The following is a 19,137-nucleotide window of genomic DNA, read 5'->3' as shown; positions in this document are numbered from 1 at the left end:
TGTCATTCATGTCAGATGTTCCCGCCTCAACATCTTTAAACTTACTCACCCAACGATGCACAGTACTCACATCAACACAATCACCATAAACTGCTTTCATTCTCTGATGAGGCTCCTGCTGTCAAGAATTCAGCGACTGCTAGTTACTTAAATCGCATTGGCCGTCCGTCTGCGCACGGTTCCATACTTTACACTGTAACAACACAGCCGTTCAATGCTAAGGCTTCCCGACAACTGGAGCTGTACAGAAGAGGCTACGGAGATCATAAAGCGGTTACTGCATCGATGATTTCAGCCGTAAATAGAAATATTAAAAAAGGTAGGAAGATTTTTCTGTTTAGCAAAAGTGACAAAAAGCAGATTACAGAGTACCTGACGCTCAACACAAAAGTTTTGTCTCAAGTACAGATAGTGTTGAGGATCAGTGGACAAAGTTCAAAACCATCGTACAATATGCGTTAGATGAGTATGTGCCAAGCAAGACCGTAAGAGATGGAAGAGAGCCACCGTGGTACAACAACCGAGTTAGAAAACTGCTGCGGAAGCAAAGGGAACTTCACAGCAAACATAAACAAAGTCAAAGCCTTGCAGACAAACAAAAATTACGCGAAGAGAAATGTAGTGTGAGGAGGGATATGCGAGAGGCGCTCATGTACTGACTTGGCAGAAAATCCTAAGAAATTTTGGTCTTATGTCAAAGCGGTAGGTGGATCAAAACAAAATGTCCAGACACTCTGTGACCAAAATGGTACTGAAACAGAGGATGACAGACTAAAGGCCGAAATACTAAATGTCTTTTTCCAAAGCTGTTTCACAGACTGCACTGTAGTTCCTTCTCTAGATTGTCGCACAGATGACAAAATGGTAGATATCGAAATAGACGACAGAGGGATAGAGAAACAACTAAAATTGCTCAAAAGAGGAAAGGCCGGTGGACCTGATGGGATACCAGTTCTATTTTATACAGAGTACGCGAAGGAACTTGCCCCCCTTCTTGCAGCGGTGTACCGTAGGTCTCTAGAAGACCGTAGCGTTCCAAGGATTGGGAAAAGAGCACAGGTCATCCCCGTTTTCAAGAAGGGACGTCGAACAGATGTGCAGAACTATAGACCTATATCTCTAACGGCGATCAGTTGTAGAATTTTGGAACACGTATTATGTTCGAGTATAATGACTTTTCTGGAGACTAGAAATCTACTCTGTAGGAATCAGAATCAGCATGGGTTTCGAAAAAGACGATCGTGTGAAACCCAGCCCGCGCTATTCGTCCACGAGACTCAGAGGGCCATAGACACGGGTTCCCAGGTAGATGCCGTGTTTCTTGACTTCCGCAAGGCGTTCGATACAGTTCCCCACAGTAGTTTAATAAACAAAGTAAGAGCATATGGACTATCAGACCAATTGTGTAATTGGATTGAAGAGTTCCTAGATAACAGAACGCAGCATGTCATTCTCAATGGAGAGAAGTCTTCCGAAGTAAGAGTGATTTCAGGTGCGCTGCAGGGGAGTGCCATAGGACCGTTGCTATTCACAATATACATAAATGATCTTGTGGATGACATCGGAAGTTCACTGAGGCTTTTTGCGGATGATGCTGTATTATATCGAGAGGTTGTAACAATGGAAAATTGTACTGAACTGAAATGCAGGAGGATCTGCAGCGAATTGACGCATGGTGCAGGGAATGGCAATTGAATCTCAATGTAGACAAGTGTAATGTGCTGCGAATACATAGAAAGATAGATCCTTTACCATGTAGCTACAAAATAGCAGGTCAGCAACTGGAAGCAGTTAATTCCATAAATTATCTGGGAGTACGCATTAGGAGTGATTTAAAATGGAATGATCATATAAAGTTGATCGTCGGTAAAGCAGATAGATGCCAGACTGAGATTCATTGGAAGAATCCTAAGGAAATGCAATCCGAAAACAAAGGAAGTAGGTTACAGTACGCTTGTTCGCCCACTGCTTGAATACTGCTCAGCAGTGTGGGATCCGTACCAGATAGGGTTGATAGAAGAGATAGAGAAGATCCAACGGAGAGCAGCGCGCTTCGTTACATGATCATTTAATAATCGCAAAAGCGTTACGGAGATGATAGATAAGCTCCAGTGGAAGACTCTGCAGGAGAGACGCTCAGTAGCTCGGTACGGGCTTTTGTTAAAGTTTCGAGAACATACCTTCACCGAGGAGTCAAGCAGTATATTGCTCCCTCCTACGTATATCTCGCGAAGAGATCATGAGGATAAAATCAGAGAGATTAGAGCCCACATAGAAGCATACCGACAATCCTTTTTTCCACGAACAATACGAGACTGGAATAGAAGGGAGAACCGATAGAGGTACTCAAGGTACCCTCCGCCACACACCATCAGGTGACTTGCGCAGTATGGATGTAGCTGTAGATGTAGATATACCTGCGTCATACCAATGCTGCCAACTGTTAAAGAGTTACGAAGGTGGAGGCATTACGTTTCAGTCAACCCTCGTAGATTTGTGCAGACTGCTTGATGCCACTCTGAAATGTTTCAGCCATAAAAATACGACGATGTTTTTAAGCTATCTTTTCTTTTACTTCCAGTAAAAATGACCATCTTCTTCTGTGACCTATCGTCTTCTAGACGAGAACTACGGTCATCGGCCATTTTAGGATATCTTCGTGAAGAAAAATTTCAAAAGAGTTTTGGGGCTGTTCGGGATAACGCAAGATCCTCTTCATATTTTCTGAGAGAGGCATTACAGTAGTAAAATCATAACCTTTATCATGAAGATTCGCCATTGCACGTGTAGCTCGCATAACTGTACAGTAACTTCTCGAGCGTTCTTCTTCTGCCTCTCTATTTGCGTATTTATTTCTAGAGCTGCGGCGTGAGGAGGTCCACAGAGATGTTCGCACACTTAAAACACGTCTCCACTCTTCGAACGCATCTTCCTCTTGCAGTGACCAAACTTTTCACGTAAGCACACCGACGAAGGAACACCCTCTCTGGATTCTCCAAGTTTACGATACCTGCAACCGCGGAAGGGCTGACCTTGGTGGTTTTCCACAGTGGTAGTCACACTAGGAATGTAGAAGTAAAGTAAGCGCAGGGAGTGGTGTTGCCACCAGAGCCACTTTCACGGAACAATTCAGATGTAAGGTTATGTAACAGTACACAGTGTGGTAACGGCTGTAAGTACTGCTGTCTAGGCTACACACAGCAGTCACCAGAGAGCTTGCTACCGCGTGGTAAATACGGCTTCGTACGTCTGTGGGTTGGTCAAGCGTCACAGTGATGTTTAAAGAGAAAGGGGCCGTCACACTAATTGTTAGTTCACATGACAGAAAAATTACGTAATTTTTATTTGTTTTAAATATGTTTCCAAGTTTGTAGTGCTGTATGGAGAATAAATACAGAACTTTGTTAACCGAGATATTAATCTATGGCACTGTTAATACTGGCCGCCTGTGACTGGCGCCCGTCCTCGCTTCCTTTCAGACCAGTAATACATCAGTTATTAAATGTGCAACCGTGCAACACTTGACCAGCGAACACGTATGTAACCGTGTTCATCACGCGGGAACGACCTACGACTGACTGCTGCTTGTAGCTCAAAGAATACTATCTGTAGTCGCTACTGCACTGCGCGTTGTTACGTAACCTTGTTGTTGTGGTCTTCAGTCCAGAGACTGGTTTGATGCAGCTCTCCATGCTACTCCATCCTGTGCAAGCTTCTTCATCTCACAGTACGTACTGCAGCCTACATCCTTCTGTATCTGTTTAGTGTATTCATGTCTTGGTCTCCCTCTACGATTTTTACCCTCCACGCTGCCCTCCAATACCAAATTGGTGATCCCTTGATGCCTCAGAATATGCCCTACAAACCGATCCCTTCTTCTAGTCATGTTCTGCCACAAATTTCTCTTCTCTCCTATTCAATACCTTCTCATTATTTATGTGATCTACCCATCTGATCTTCAGCATTCTTCTGTAGCACCACATTTCGAAAGTTTCTATTCTCTTCTTGTCTAAACTATTTATCGTCCACGTTTCACTTCCTTACAAGGCTACATACAAATACTTTCAGAAACGACTTCCAGACGCTTAAATCTATACTCGATGTTAACAAGTTTCTCTTCTTCAGAAACGCTTTCCTTGCCATTACCAGTCTAAATTTTATATCCTCTCTAGTTCGACCATCATCAGTTATTTTTCTCCTCAAATAGCAACACTCCTTTACTACTTTAAGTGACTCATTTCCTAATCTCATTCCCTCAGCATCGCCCGTTTTAATTCGACTACATTCCAACCTTACGTGTCCGCAAATCTCTGGTGTCCACAAGTCAACGGCTCATATCTTTCCGGACACCATTACAAACCAGCTGCTACATCATCTCTTTTTTGTAATCGTGCTGCAATGCCTACAAAATTTTAGGGTGTACCATCTATTAGATTCACTTACAATTGAAACAAATATTTTTAGTTTTAATCAGTTATATTTTACTTGTTTACTCGATACTGATAAACATTGTGTGTTTCTGTGTTTGTGCAGTGAAGCTGAAAAAGGTAACATAAGTTGGATGCAAGCTCTAAATTTCTTGCATTTACGTTACTTTTATTGCTTCAAATACAGATACGTAGGTAGCTGTTGCCATTCTACTGCAAAACAGAAAAAGTGCTAAGTTTTTGTATCTTCTACTGTCTGCGAAACCTTCGGTTTGTAGGTTCGTGACGCTACAGACGTGCAGTGATACCAACTGAGAGACCGTCATCGTCGCTTGCTGCTGTCCACACATATAGCAGCCTGCAGCCAGTAACAGATCACTTGCTTTGCGCTCTAGTATCCCTGGTGTCGTTGTTGCAGGGGCCACGTAATGGCCACGTGGCTGTGGGCGGCGCTGGCGGTGGCAGCTGCGGCGGCCTCTACGTCATCGTCCACACTGCTGGGGGAACACGTGTGTCACAGGAAGGAGACGTAAGTACCAACACATATCGAGACATCCCAGTATGAAAAACACTCACAAGATTACGTTATCGAAAAATGGAAGGTGCTTTCAATCGGACTGTAGTGTTTCTCAACAGCTTCCGCTTATTTTATTGCTTCATTCGCATATGCCTTCAACGTATGTATCATGTATTGATCACACCTCCCACTCACCATCTCTATATCCACTTGTTCCTTCATCTACCTGTCCACATCATCCTCCCACCTCTATGTATCTGTTTCATCTCATCCTCTCCATCTCTTTGTCCTTTTCCTCCACCCTATCTCTCTAGCCATCTCTTCCTCCCCTCTCCCTCTGACCATATCCTCCCTCTCTATTTCCACCTCTGCCCCCTCTCTTCCTTTTCTTCCTGCCCACCACTCTTTACACCATTCACATGCTTCATACATCTTCCCATGCCCATGTAGCCCCTGTAGTACAGTTCACGGAAGCAGGTCGAACCTACTCCCATAACACACCCTTCATGCAGGGCAGGCTACATTTCAGTGACCTGAAGATCATTTATTTGCCACTGACATGTACGCTGCCATGCAGAGCAGGTCGATAAAGCAGGCCAATACTACCAACGCAGCATATCTGTCACTCACGGCAGCTGACATACTGGGGCCTGGAAAACAGTTTCTTGCCCCTGGCGTGTAGACGGTGCTGCAAAGTAAGTCGATTTCCGAATCAAAATGTCTATCATGTAGAGTAGCATATATGCTAGTGACTCAAAGACCAGTTTTCTCTGTTCCTATTGGAGCTAGGAGGTTATAAACCCTACAGAACTGACACGCATGAGACCTGGTGTCTCTGTGCCAAATTGGGTTGAAATCGATCCGGGACTTTGGAAGGAGATCCCGGTCATACACCATACCTGCATACACTCTGCTTTGTACACTCCTGGAAATGGAAAAAAGAACACATTGACACCGGTGTGTCAGACCCACCATACTTGCTCCGGACACTGCGAGAGGGCTGTACAAGCAATGATCACACGCACGGCACAGCGGACACACCAGGAACCGCGGTGTTGGCCGTCGAATGGCGCTAGCTGCGCAGCATTTGTGCACCGCCGCCGTTAGTGTCAGCCAGTTTGCCGTGGCATACGGAGCTCCATCGCAGTCTTTAACACTGGTAGCATGCCGCGACAGCGTGGACGTGAACCGTATGTGCAGTTGACGGACTTTGAGCGAGGGCGTATAGTGGGCATGCGGGAGGCCGGGTGGACGTACCGCCGAATTGCTCAACACGTGGGGCGTGAGGTCTCCACAGTACATCGATGTTGTCGCCAGTGGTCGGCGGAAGGTGCACGTGCCCGTCGACCTGGGACCGGACCGCAGCGACGCACGGATGCACGCCAAGACCGTAGGATCCTACGCAGTGCCGTAGGGGACCGCACCGCCACTTCCCAGCAAATTAGGGACACTGTTGCTCCTGGGGTATCGGCGAGGACCATTCGCAACCGTCTCCATGAAGCTGGGCTACGGTCCCGCACACCGTTAGGCCGTCTTCCGCTCACGCCCCAACATCGTGCAGCCCGCCTCCAGTGGTGTCGCGACAGGCGTGAATGGAGGGACGAATGGAGACGTGTCGTCTTCAGCGATGAGAGTCGCTTCTGCCTTGGTGCCAATGATGGTCGTATGCGTGTTTGGCGCCGTGCAGGTGAGCGCCACAATCAGCACTGCATACGACCGAGGCACACAGGGCCAACACCCGGCATCATGGTGTGGGGAGCGATCTCCCACACTGGCCGTACACCACTGGTGATCGTCGAGGGGACACTGAATAGTGCACGGTACATCCAAACCGTCATCGAACCCATCGTTCTACCATTCCTAGACCGGCAAGGGAACTTGCTGTTCCAACAGGACAATGCACGTCCGCATGTATCCCGTGCCACCCAACGTGCTCTAGAAAGTGTAAGTCAACTACCCTGGCCAGCAAGATCTCCGGATCTGTCCCCCATTGAGCATGTTTGGGAGTGGATGAAGCGTCGTCTCACGCGGTCTGCACGTCCAGCACGAACGCTGGTCCAACTGAGGCGCCAGGTGGAAATGGCATGGCAAGCCGTTCCACAGGACTACATCCAGCATCTCTACGATCGTTTCCATGGGAGAATAGCAGCCTGCATTGCTGCGAAAGGTGGATATACACTGTACTAGTGCCGACATTGTACATGCTCTGTTGCCTGTGTCTATGTGCCTGTGGTTCTGTCAGTGTGATCATGTGATGTATCTGACCCCAGGAATGTGTCAATAAAGTTTCCCCTTCCTGGGACAATGAATTCACGGTGTTCTTATTTCAATTTCCAGGAGTGTATATATGTCAGACAGACATGATAGCATATTTGTCGATTTTGTCCCCACTGACTTTATTCGTTTCATTTCAATGTGCTAAATCATATAGACATCCTCCTTGTGTGGTTTCAAGGCACTGTTATAGCTTTATTTGATTTCTGCATTTTGCCATCATTGTATAACATTGCACAAATTTCTGTCTGATGTCATGTCGCGAATCGCTGCCAGTTCGCTGTGCATTCCCCCCCCCCACCCCCCTTTAAGTGAAATTGAAGAAAATAAAATCAAAAGGAAGACACAGAAGAAGGAGATCCTTCAGTAATTCCACTGGCCAGCATGGCAGCCTGTAGTTGCCTCTTGATAATGGCCCCACAGTAGCCAAATGAAAGGTCAAGAAGATTTCATTCATTCATGTCACCACAAGACCACACAATCATAGAAATTTCCTATTCATGAATTCTTGAGGGACTACCTGGTAGAATCAAGAATGATCATGGATGTTCTCCAGGCTGTAATGTTCTGTCCAATTGGTGCTACGCTGAACTCTGCCCAATCCTAAACATATTGCTGGTTTATTGGGAGACCATCATTACAGCCAAATAATGAGATATAAGGGAAGTATAATGTTGAACAATACTGGGGTAAACTCAGCTGGGTGGTAGATACTGCGTTGTGATTAGGCGCTGGGTGTGTTGTCGACCACGTGGAACGGCTCAGAAATACGTTTTCTCGCTTCCCATTAGCTGTTCGGATCATATAAAGAACTGTTGCCTTTTCTAACCTTTGATTGGCTGGTGTTTGAGAACAGCGATTCCGTGGTGGCCTGACTTAAAGGGTCTGAGGGTGAACGTGCCGGTGTACATCTGTTGTGTGACAGGACCCCCTTGGACAAGGAGCCGGCCGGTGTGGCCGTGCGGTTCTAGGCGATTCAGTCTGGAACCGCGTGACCGCTACGGTCGCAGGTTCGAATCCTGCCTCGGGCATGGATGTGTGTGATGTTGTTAGGTTAGTTAGGTTTAAGTAGTTCTAAGTTCTAGGGGACTGATGACCGCAGATGTTAAGTCCCATAGTGCTCAGAGCCATTTGAACCATTTGGACAAGGAGTGGTCATGAGACGATGAAACTTTGTGGAAGCTTTTGTGAGAACACGCCGAAGTGAAATAATGAGTAAACTATTGAAAGAAAAACGTTTTAATTTTCACATAAGGGGATAACATTTGTTAAGTGAGTACCATGTTTACAAAAAAATGGCTCTATGGGACTTAACATCTGAGGTCATCAGTCTCCTAAACTACTTAAACCTAACTAACCTAAGGACATTACACAGATCCACGCCCAAGGCAGGATTCGAACCGTAGCAGCAGCGCGGTTCCGGACTGAAGCGACTAGAACCGCTCGGCCACACCGGCCGGCACCATGTTTACATTCGAAGTTAAAAACGTTGCTCGGTGTGGCAACCATCTGCGTCCACAACAACCTGTAACCACACTAGGGATTACAATGCTGCTGTCTGAACATCACAAGTGGGATGTTGGCTACCTCTCTCGCTACGCTCATTTTCAACCTCCGAAGTGTGTTAGTGTCCAGTTGATAAACTCTGTCCTTCAGGTAACAGCCAGAAATCACATGGGTTCAAATCTGGTCATCTTGGTGGCCACACAGTTCGGAACAGTCGACCACTGGTTCTGTTTTCTCCAAACGTGTTGCAGAATAACTGACTGATCTCACAAGCGGTGCGTCGATACTCGAAAAGAAGTGCAGCGCTACTGCTGTTGTTTTGATTAAACAGCTTTACGTGTAAAACCCCGCTCACCTTGTCTACACGCATGTTGACTGCCTACATCTGCAAGACACACCGATGCCGTGTTTCAATCCTATGCGTCCACAGCGGTACCTGCGCCTAACGGCAAGTCACGACAGTAATGTACAAGATCACCGGAGCGGAAGGCGGTAGGCGGGAATAAACTATTAGGACAATTTTAGTTAAGAGGACATTTATTGGCAGAAAATGCATTCAAATGGGCCAGATAAGTCAGGCCTAGGGAGACTAGGGTGAGCCAGAGTGTAGTGGCGGGTGAAACGTAGTTCGCAAAGTTAATGAAATTTGGTGTCTGCCATTCGGACGAGTCCGAGTAGCGTGGCAGCTACTGAAACAAAGTCCACGGCGCGGCAGCACCGGGAGAGGCAGGTGGTGTTCACAGCGAGAGAGCCTCGCCTCTGGGTGGCGGGGTACATTCAGCACGACCATGCGGCTTCGCCCTGATTAGTCAGAATCCGAGAAACCCGCGGGGGTGGCATGGAAAATTCCGAAACGTGGCCTGGTCATAGTCGCCTAGGCGGCGTTACCTCATCAGCACATGAGGGAGGCGCGTGATCGAGATTGCCCACCCCGGTGATGACTTGCTGTTGCCAAACCGTGGGACGAGAAAATTACAGGCAGCGGAAGCTGCCAGCTAATGCTGGACCGTAATGACAGAATGAAATTAACCTTTCGAAATAAATTAACGATAGAATCCCCTACTATCTGGCTCAACCTTACAGTAACACTATTAACGCCACAAATTCTGCGGCGCATAGTCTGGGCACCATTCCTATAAAATTCTGCACCCTTATGCTAAATAGTTTTCTGTCTACACTGGCTAAAGCGAAAGTTTAACTGTCACCGCCCTGCACATTGTGTTCCTTCTAAACACAGATGATATTCTACTTTAATTATGTGTAATTTTTTCAAAAAGTGATTGTGATTGCGAATGGCACTCATACCACAAGAGCAGTTCTCCTGATAAATACAATGTATCATGGCGTTCCTAGAGAATATAAAAACTCGTCGCCGAAGGCCAAGCAGTTGATTAAGCTTGAGGCGACCCTCCTTGCAATGCATCTGAGTGCTAACAGGTGTCCACAGACACACGACCACGCAGTATCTTCTGCTTACTGGACAAAGATGTCGATCATGATGATGATGATGATGATGATATTTTATTTGTGGGGCACTCGCAACTGAGCGGTTATCAGCGCGCGTACAAATTCTGGATCTTTGCACTATCCAGTCCCACCACTATACCAAACGATGCTGAAATGATGCGGACAACACAAACACACAGTTCCCGGCCTTCTATAGGATAAGCAGAGTGGTAGCGGGAACATCTGCTGTGTGTGCGTGTAGTGTGCACGTTCATCTGCAACGTTCGAGTGGAATGTCTGGCTGTTAGAGCCAGCCCAGATCATCAAGTTTCCAACAGTAATGTCGAGTGTAGATAACGTTGCAAGCAAGCGTCAAGCCGGCTGCTGTGGCCGAGTGGTCCTAGGCGCTCCAGCCAGAACCGCGCTGCTGCTATGGTCGCAGTTTCGAATCCTGCCTCGGGCATGGATGTGTGTGTGATGTCCTAATTCTATGGGACTGATGACCTCAGATGTTAAGTCCCATAGTGCTTAGAGCCATTTGAACCATTTGCATGAGTGAAACGCGCACACACACACACACACACACAAACACACACACACACACAAATAAGAATCCACATTTTTTACATGGACGTATGTGGGATGTTTTATAATTCCTGTTACAGGTTTTTAGTGGTTGCAGTGGGAAGTTATTAGATACAGTTATGGTAAAGAAGCCATGTTCGGAAATACGCTGTTTGGGTATAATATAAATTTTGAAGAGCAGATCACTTTCCTATGCAGATGCTTCACCTTCAATCAGAATCCTTCCAACAAATTCAGGTCTTTTATTCATTTCGAGTTTCGGTTGTCGTGGATGGTGGGGATGCAGCAGTGTGGTGAACTCCAGTTGTAAATAAATTATCATCCTGCTGTAAGGGTGGTTTTTAATTTCTTTAATGGATAACAGACTGCCGGACTGTCAGTCCCATTCTTGCTGCCAGAGACTAATTCATTTACAACAACAAATCAAAAGTTCGTCCTGAGAAATACTGCGTTCAAGTGATCCTTACACTTCATATCAGTTGTCAGTATACTCTAAGAGAAAAAAACCGACCCATAACCAAGGAATTATCCAAATGGGATGGAAATCGGTGATGTACACGTACAGACAAATAAATGGTTACAATTTTAGGAAAACTGCATGATTTATTCAAGAGAGGAAGCTTCACAAATTGAGCAAGTCAGTAACACATTGGACCACATCTAGCCCTTTTGGAAGCAGTTACTGGGTTGCGGGATATCGTGTCAAATCCTGTGCAATTGCTGCATTAGATCGTCAAAATCCCGAGATGATTGGAAGGCACTGCCCACAATGTTCCAAACTTTCTGTGAATTGGGGAGGAATCTGGCGACCTTGCTGACCAGTGTAGCTTTTGGCAAACACGAATAGTAGGTCTTGCCGTGTGTGTAAGGGCATTACCTTGCCAAAATGCAGGCCCGGAATGACTTGTCACGACCGGCAACAAAACAGGCTGCAGAATGTCGTTACGTAGCGCTGTGCTGTAAAGTGCAGAGAATGACAACTAAAGGTACCCTACTACGAAAATGAATGGCACCCGAGACCATCGCTCCTGCTTGCGGGCTGTATGACGGGCGACATTCAGGTTGCTATCCTACCACTGTCATTGGACCTTATTTCGAACTCTGCTCTAGTCAGTGAGATTCCAGGACGAAGACGGTGGGATAACAGCCTGGCAACCAGATGTCGTGGTCTGGGGTGCCATGTCATTTCAAAGCAGAGCCATTTTGGCTATCATCCACGTCGCTCTTATAGCACAGCGGTACGTCGAACATATTCTACGCTCTGTTTTATTATCCTTCGTGGAAAGCCACCCTGGGCCTACATTTCAGCAAGATGATGCCCACTGTCGTACGGGGAGAGTTTCTACTTCTTGCCTTCGTGCTTGCCACAGCCTACCTTGGGCAGCAAAGCCCAGTTGAGAACGTTTGAAACATTACGGGCAGGGCCCTCCGCCCTCCAACCTGCTCCGGATTTTGACAATCTGACGCGTCAGCTGGACAGAATGTCAATCAGGAGGACATCCAAGAAGTCTGTCAGTCAATTCCAAGCCAAATAACTGCTTGCATGATGTCCATTATTGACTTGCTCCATTTGTGAACCTCTTTCTCTTGAATAAATCACCATTTTTTCTGAAATTGTAATCAGAGACAGCAAAGGACTTGGAAGAGCAGTTGAACGGAATGGACAGTGTCTTGAAAGGAGGATATAAGATGAACATCAGCAAAAGCAAAACGAGGATAATGGAATGTAGTCGAATTAAATGAGGTGATGCTGAGGGTATTACATTAGGAAATGAGACATAGTACTAAATGAGTTTTGCTATTTGGGGAGCAAAATAACACATGATGGTCGAAGTAGAGGGGATATAAAATGTAGACTGGCAATGGCAAGGAAAGCGTTTCTGAAGAAGAGAAATTTGTTAACATCGAGTATAGATTTAAGTCTCAGGAAGTCGTTTCTGAAAGTATTTGTATGGAGTGTAGCCATGTATGGAAGTGAAACATGGACGATAAATAATTTGGACAAGAAGAGAATAGAAGCTTTCGAAATGTGGTGCTACAGAAGAATGCTGAAGATTAGATGGGTAGATCACATAACTAATGAGGAGGTATTGAATAGAATTGGGGAGAAGAGGAGTTTGTGGCAGAACTTGACAAGAAGAAGGGACCGGTTGGTAGGACACGTTCTGAGGCATCAAGGGATCACAAATTTAGCATTGGAGGGCAGCGTGGAGGGTAAAAATCGTAGAGGGAGACCAAGACATGAATACACTAAACAGATTCAGAAGGATGTAGGCTGCAGTAGGTACTGGGAGATGAAGAAGCTTGCACAGGATAGAGTAGCATGGGGAGATGCATCAAACCAGTTTCAGGACTGAAGACCACAACAACAACAATCATTTGTTTGCCTGTATACATCACACCTACCGATTTCCGTCCGATTCGGGTAACTCCTTCGTGGTGCGTCATTATTTTTGTCTTAAAGTGTATTAACCCTAAATCTTCTACGATATAATGTCCTCAGCAGGTTTGGCACTACTGCTGTAACCAGTTATTATTGGCTCCTTTATCTTGGCCATTATGTTAGTCCTATTCACATTCTGTGACAGACGCCATTCGTTGCAGCAAGTGGAAAATTTGTCCAGGTCTTTCAGCAACCATGTTACTGCAGAATGATTAAGCTACTCGTTTTTTTCTACCCATGTTATCGGCCTGTTGCCGACAGTACAGCAGAGCTCCCTGCCCGCAGGTACAACGTGACGATGAAGGTGCGCTCCAAGGAGCCGGTGACCCTGAGGACGTACGAGTGGTGCATGAAGGTGCCGCCGCGCTGCTCCAAGTACCACACCGAGCTGAGGGAGGTCGACAGGACGCAGGTCAGTCGCTCACAGTGGCTCAGAAGTAAACACACTGACAGATCGTAACATGTAAGCTTTCACGGCCGGCGTCTTCATTAATTAAAACTTCCGGGCTGAACTGCCGTGGTCCACATATAAAACTACTTCTCCTTCCTGACGTTTCGTTGCCTACTGCGGGCAACATCTTCCGAGGTGAGTCGGCGGCTGGCTGCTAGGCGCTGGAGGTCCCGCTTATACAGAGCGCTTAGATGCCGCCACCACTCATTACGTGCTTTACACTTTAAAACTATATCTGGCTAGTGCCACCTCTCTCGATTACAGGTAATCGATTATCACTTCGTTGGTGCAAAGTCGACCGCCATATCTTGTCTCCTTTTAATCCTTCTTCTTTTTTATTAAAATTATTTTCGTGCTGGTAGATCTCTATAGCTTCTCTATACATGCGGATATAATAATGTGAGGTCCTAGCTGTCACGTTTGTTTCACTAAGTTTTATTTCGTGATCACCGTCTTTGAAAACGTGTTCCGCTACAGCTAGGCTCTCCAGTCGTCGTCCCATAGTCGACTTATCCTCCCCGTAGAGGCGTCTAACCAGTGAGACAAACGTGATAGCAACATAACGCTCGTCCCCATACGACAAGAGTTTCTACTGCTTATCTTGGTGCATGTCAAACCCCACCTTGGCCAACAACGTCGCAGGACTTCTACCCAATTGAACGATTGGAGCATTATGGGCAGGAACCTCCAACCAGCTCGGAATTTGGACGATCAGACTCGCCAGTTGGACAGTATTTGGCACGGTATCCCTTAGGAGCCCACCGAACAACACTATCAATCAATGGCAAGCCGAGTCACTGTTGCATAAGGTGTCTCGTTTTTTCGTCTTACGGTGTATTAGTGATTGTAGCTAGTCAATGCAGTTGCGTTCATTTAGTCCTGTTGTTTTCTATTTTTATTTGCTGCTGTCGCTGAGATCTTATGCTTTGTAATTACCGAACTTGAGCCCTTTTTCGCGAGCCTCCGCAGCGCAGTGACGGGTGGTGCAGAGTGAGCTCCTGTGCAGGTGGTGTCTCGCGACCGGCTGGTGGAGGAGTGCTGCGCGGGCTTCCAGAAGGACCAGGACCGCTGCGTTCCGGTGGCCGACGACTCCAGCCAGACAGCACGTGAGTACGCGGCAGTTCCACACCGGATCACAGTCACCGACACGGAAACAAGCCCGCCCCCTGTAGCCATCCACCTCAAACCGGACTGAAGCCACACTTATTCCCAGCAGGGAACAGTAAATGATCAACCCGCTATTCAGAGTACACTCTTTGACAATGACGTCAGCAGGGCAGCTGATGGAGGGATATGCGTGGTTACATTATAAGTTAGCGGTCTGCCACAACAGCTAACGCTGCGAACGCCTGAAAAGTAAACCAGAATATCAATGTTGTGTTCGGTGTACAACGGATTATGAGATCATTAATTACGACATAATCAGTTACAAATTACAAAAACAAAATGCGGACAAAACACAAGAGTTGCTGCAGATTTTTTTCTAGCTGAAGAAGTTGCTGCTCGATTATAAATAATCAAATAATATTAAATCATTATATGATTCTTCCTCTTTTTTGCATTTGATAATTACAATGTTAACCAGCTATCTCTGTTACATAAAGTATTGTTGACAAAGTCAATAAACACTGACGGAAAAAAAATCGCAACACCAACAAGGAGTTGTGAGACATCAACGAAAGTTGATAAGCGTGTTTCTACATATGAAAGATGAATTATATTCACATTTCGCGTCGATCGCATGAGAATGGGGCTAGCAGCCCCACTACGAAGATGAAAATAAAGCTCGCTTTAAATACACGCTGTAACGAGCGTGAGCGTTACTTACCTTCGAGACTGGACGTAGTGAGATGATGTTAGTCAAGAATGCCTGAAAGGCGACAAAGACGCTATTATCAACAACTCACTGAGTTTGAACGACGTTCTGTCGCAACCTATCGAATTTTTTCTTATTTCTTACCAATTATGTCTCAACCTACCCTGCAACGCTGTTAAAGGATTTACAGACTGCTGCTGACCACTATATACAGGGCTATTACAAATGATTGAAGCGATTTCATAAATTCACTGTAGCTCCATTCATTGACATATGGTCACGACACACTACAGATACGTAGAAAAACTCATAAAGTTTTGTTCGGCTGAAGCCGCACTTCAGGTTTCTGCCGCCAGAGCGCTCGAGAGCGCAGTGATACAAAATGGCGACAGGAGCCGAGAAAGCGTATGTCGTGCTTGAATTGCACTCACATCAGTCAGTCATAACAGTGCAACGGCACTTCAGGACGAAGTTCAACAAAGATCCACCAACTGCTAACTCCATTCGGCGATGGTATGCGCAGTTTAAAGCTTCTGGATGCCTCTGTAAGGGGAAATCAACGGGTCGGCCTGCAGTGAGCGAAGAAACGGTTGAACGCGTGCGGGCAAGTTTCACGCGTAGCCCGCGGAAGTCAACGAATAAAGCGAATAAAGAAAGCAGGGAGCTAAACGTACAACAGCCGACGGTTTGGGAAATCTTACGGAAAAGGCTAAAGCAGAAGCCTTACCGTTTACAATTGCTACAAGCCCTGACACCCGATGACAAAGTCAATCGCTTTGAATTTTCGGCGCGGTTGCAACAGCTCATGGAAGAGGATGCGTTCAGTGCGAAACTTGTTTTCAGTGATGAAGCAACATTTTTTCTTAATGGTGAAGTGAACAGACACAATGTGCGAATCTGGGCGGTAGAGAATCCTCACGCATTCGTGCAATAAAATCGCAGTTCACCAAAAGTTAACCTGTTTTGTGCAATCTCACGGTTTAAAGTTTACGGCCCCTTTTTCTTCTGTGAAAAAAACTTACAGGACACGTTTATCTGGACATGCTGGAAAATTGGCTCATGCCACAACTGGAGACCGACAGCGCCGACTTCATCTTTCAACAGGATGGTGCCCCACCGCACTTCCATCATGATGTTCGGCATTTCTTAAACAGGAGATTGGAAAACCGATGAATCGGTCGTGGTGGAGATCATGATCAGCAATTCATGACATGGCCTCGACTCTCTCCCGACTTAACCCCATGCGATTTCTTTCTGTGGGGTTATGTGGAAGATTCAGTGTTTACACCTCCTCTACCAAGAAACGTTCCAGAACTGCGAGCTCGCATCAATGATGCTTTCGAACTCATTGATGGGGACATGCTGCGCTGAGTGTGGGAGGAACTTGATTATCGGCTTGATGTCTGCCGAATCACTAAAGGGGCACATATCGAACATTTGTGAATGCCTAAAAAAACTTTTTGAGTTTTTGTATGTGTGTGCAAAGCATTGTGAAAATATCTCAAATAATAAAGTTGTTGTAGAGCTGTGAAATCGCTTCAATCATTTGTAATAACCCTGTATATATATATATATATATATATATATATATATATATATATATATATATATATATGTGTGTGTGTGTGTGTGTGTGTGTGTGTGTGTGTGGTGGGGAGGGGGGGGAGGGGGTTTGAAATGTTCTCGCAATCACGAGAGGTCAGCACTAGCGCAAGGAATTGCTCACGTGATATTCATTGGACTGTCGCCTGTAAACATGTGCCTCGTCAGTGCTCTTGGAAGAGAGCTGTGGCGGTGACGTTTCTGCGGCTACTAGATGGCGCTCGTAGCAACACCATGTTTACTTGCCCACACTTTCTAACGTGGGCACCTCAGTTTTATTGCAACCCGTGTTCACTCAGATACGAGCAGTCCTTAGAGGCTCGCCATCTTATTTATAACTTTTCATGACGTCACCTTTCCGGCTTAGATTTTTTTAGAATGTGGCTTGTAAGTACTGCATCTCTTTCCAATCAGTACACACTTTAGTTTATTAATGTCTTATATATCTATTATGTTTTAGAACAGTTAGTTTAATTCTGAAGACGACGCTCATAGTAGTGTCGAAACCTGGTCAATTTTGACTTAATATTTGTGACCGAGGGCTTATTTGTTCTAATATAATTCTGACACGGTCACTGAACCTTAGCAGGTATGTTCAAAGTTTTACTATTAGGGTTGTTGCGACACACTTTAGACCCCACGCAAAGTAACCGCACACTGACAGATCAGCTGACCTGGGTGGCCAGCTAGGGCGGCCACCAGAGTGACCTCTGTTAACAACTCCGTCAGTTGTGAAGAGTGTGTAAATGTGCTCCAAGGTTCGGCCGACTGTAAGGGTAGTTGCTCTACCCTGTAGGAAGTAACTGTAGATATTTTCCTCCTCCTTTAATGCTGCTGCAAGCGGTTTCAAAATGTTGCCGAAGTCAGCGTCTGATGAAAGGAGATGGGACCAACAACGCGGCGTGCAGAGACTGCACACTAAACCCCAACCTTCCGATCAAATGTGTGTGAATTCCTAAGGGACCAAACTGCTGAGGACACCGGTCCCTATACTTACACACTGCTTCAGCTAACTTACGCTAAGAACAACACACACCCCCATGCCCGAGGGAGGACTCGAACCTCCGGCGGAAGGGGCCGCGCAATCCGTGACATGGCGCCTCAAACGGCGCGGCCACTCCGCGCGGCTCTGATCGTTCAGTGGCGTTTCGTGGAAGTTATGCCGATTCTCCAGTTATGCAGATTGCCCAAAACCTGTGATTCTGTGAGTTGACATAACCACTCAGGTGAAACCAGACAGCCGGTCGTTGTGGCCGAGCGGTTCTAGGCGCTTCTGTGTGGAACCGCGCGACCGCTACGGTCGCAGGTTCGAATCCTGCCTCGGGCATGGATGTGTGTGATGTCCTTAAGTAGTTCTAAGTTCTAGGGGACTGATGACATATGTTAAGTCCCATAGTGCTCAGACGCATTTGAACCTCCCTTTTTTTTTCTTTCTTTTTTTTTTTTTTTTTTTACCAGATCCGTGTCCAAGTAATTCATTGTTATCTCAGTAAACAGCCACTCACGAAACTGGAGGCTCTGAGGAACGTCTGCTGATTTTAATGCATGAACAACAGACACTCGGTCGGGAAGCATATGCAGTTTCAGGTGGAGTATTCGTCCACATACTCGAAGTGTAATGCTAGTCTTGCAAAGAGCACCGAGTTGGTTTCGTTGGACTCTGAAGCTTTTTCAGGTGAATTGCAGCCACATTTTCTGGTGCGAGGGCACGTTTCGGAATGTGTTTCGAGTTGTGGAAAACAGATCCTGCCTGACGGCATTTTCTGCTGGCACTTTGACACCAATAAACTCCTCAGCAAACAACTTACCACACTGTTTCCGCGACTTTGCTGTCACGTAACTTTCCACAACGACCACCCACTGTTCCACTGTAAGTCCCATCGTCCCCTCTGCAGTGCTCCACTCACACTGACATAACCCGGACTACACTCCGAACTGGTGTGGCTGACCCGTGCATGTGGTGTGTGGTTAATGCACACATTTACGTCCAGTCGTATGCATTCCTCTGGGCAACTTTTACCTGCCCCACCCTGTAGTCTCCGCACAGTCACCTTCTGAAACCGCTGAGGT

At 46.2% G+C, this 19,137-nt stretch overlaps 1 protein-coding gene across 2 annotated transcripts in view; it reads left to right on the top strand.

The window, feature by feature from the left end:
- The window catches only part of LOC126215027 (nascent polypeptide-associated complex subunit alpha, muscle-specific form-like), a 241,824-nt gene that overhangs the window by 135,539 nt on the left and 87,148 nt on the right, over positions 1-19,137 (top strand). For both annotated transcript variants that reach the window (XR_007542076.1, XM_049941653.1), the window contains exons 2-4: positions 4,846-4,956; positions 13,484-13,610; positions 14,656-14,755. Coding sequence is in view for 1 of the 2 variants with exons in the window: in XM_049941653.1 (XP_049797610.1) it covers positions 4,856-4,956; positions 13,484-13,610; positions 14,656-14,755 (328 nt within the window). In the remaining variant the exon portion in view is untranslated. The remainder of the gene's footprint in view (positions 1-4,845; positions 4,957-13,483; positions 13,611-14,655; positions 14,756-19,137) is intronic.

Source organism: Schistocerca nitens, chromosome 12 (assembly GCF_023898315.1).
Source record: "Schistocerca nitens isolate TAMUIC-IGC-003100 chromosome 12, iqSchNite1.1, whole genome shotgun sequence".
In the NCBI taxonomy this organism is placed as follows: Eukaryota; Metazoa; Arthropoda; class Insecta; order Orthoptera; family Acrididae; genus Schistocerca; species Schistocerca nitens.
Note: the sequence above shows the minus strand (reverse complement) of the source record. Positions and strands in the feature narration are given on the sequence as shown.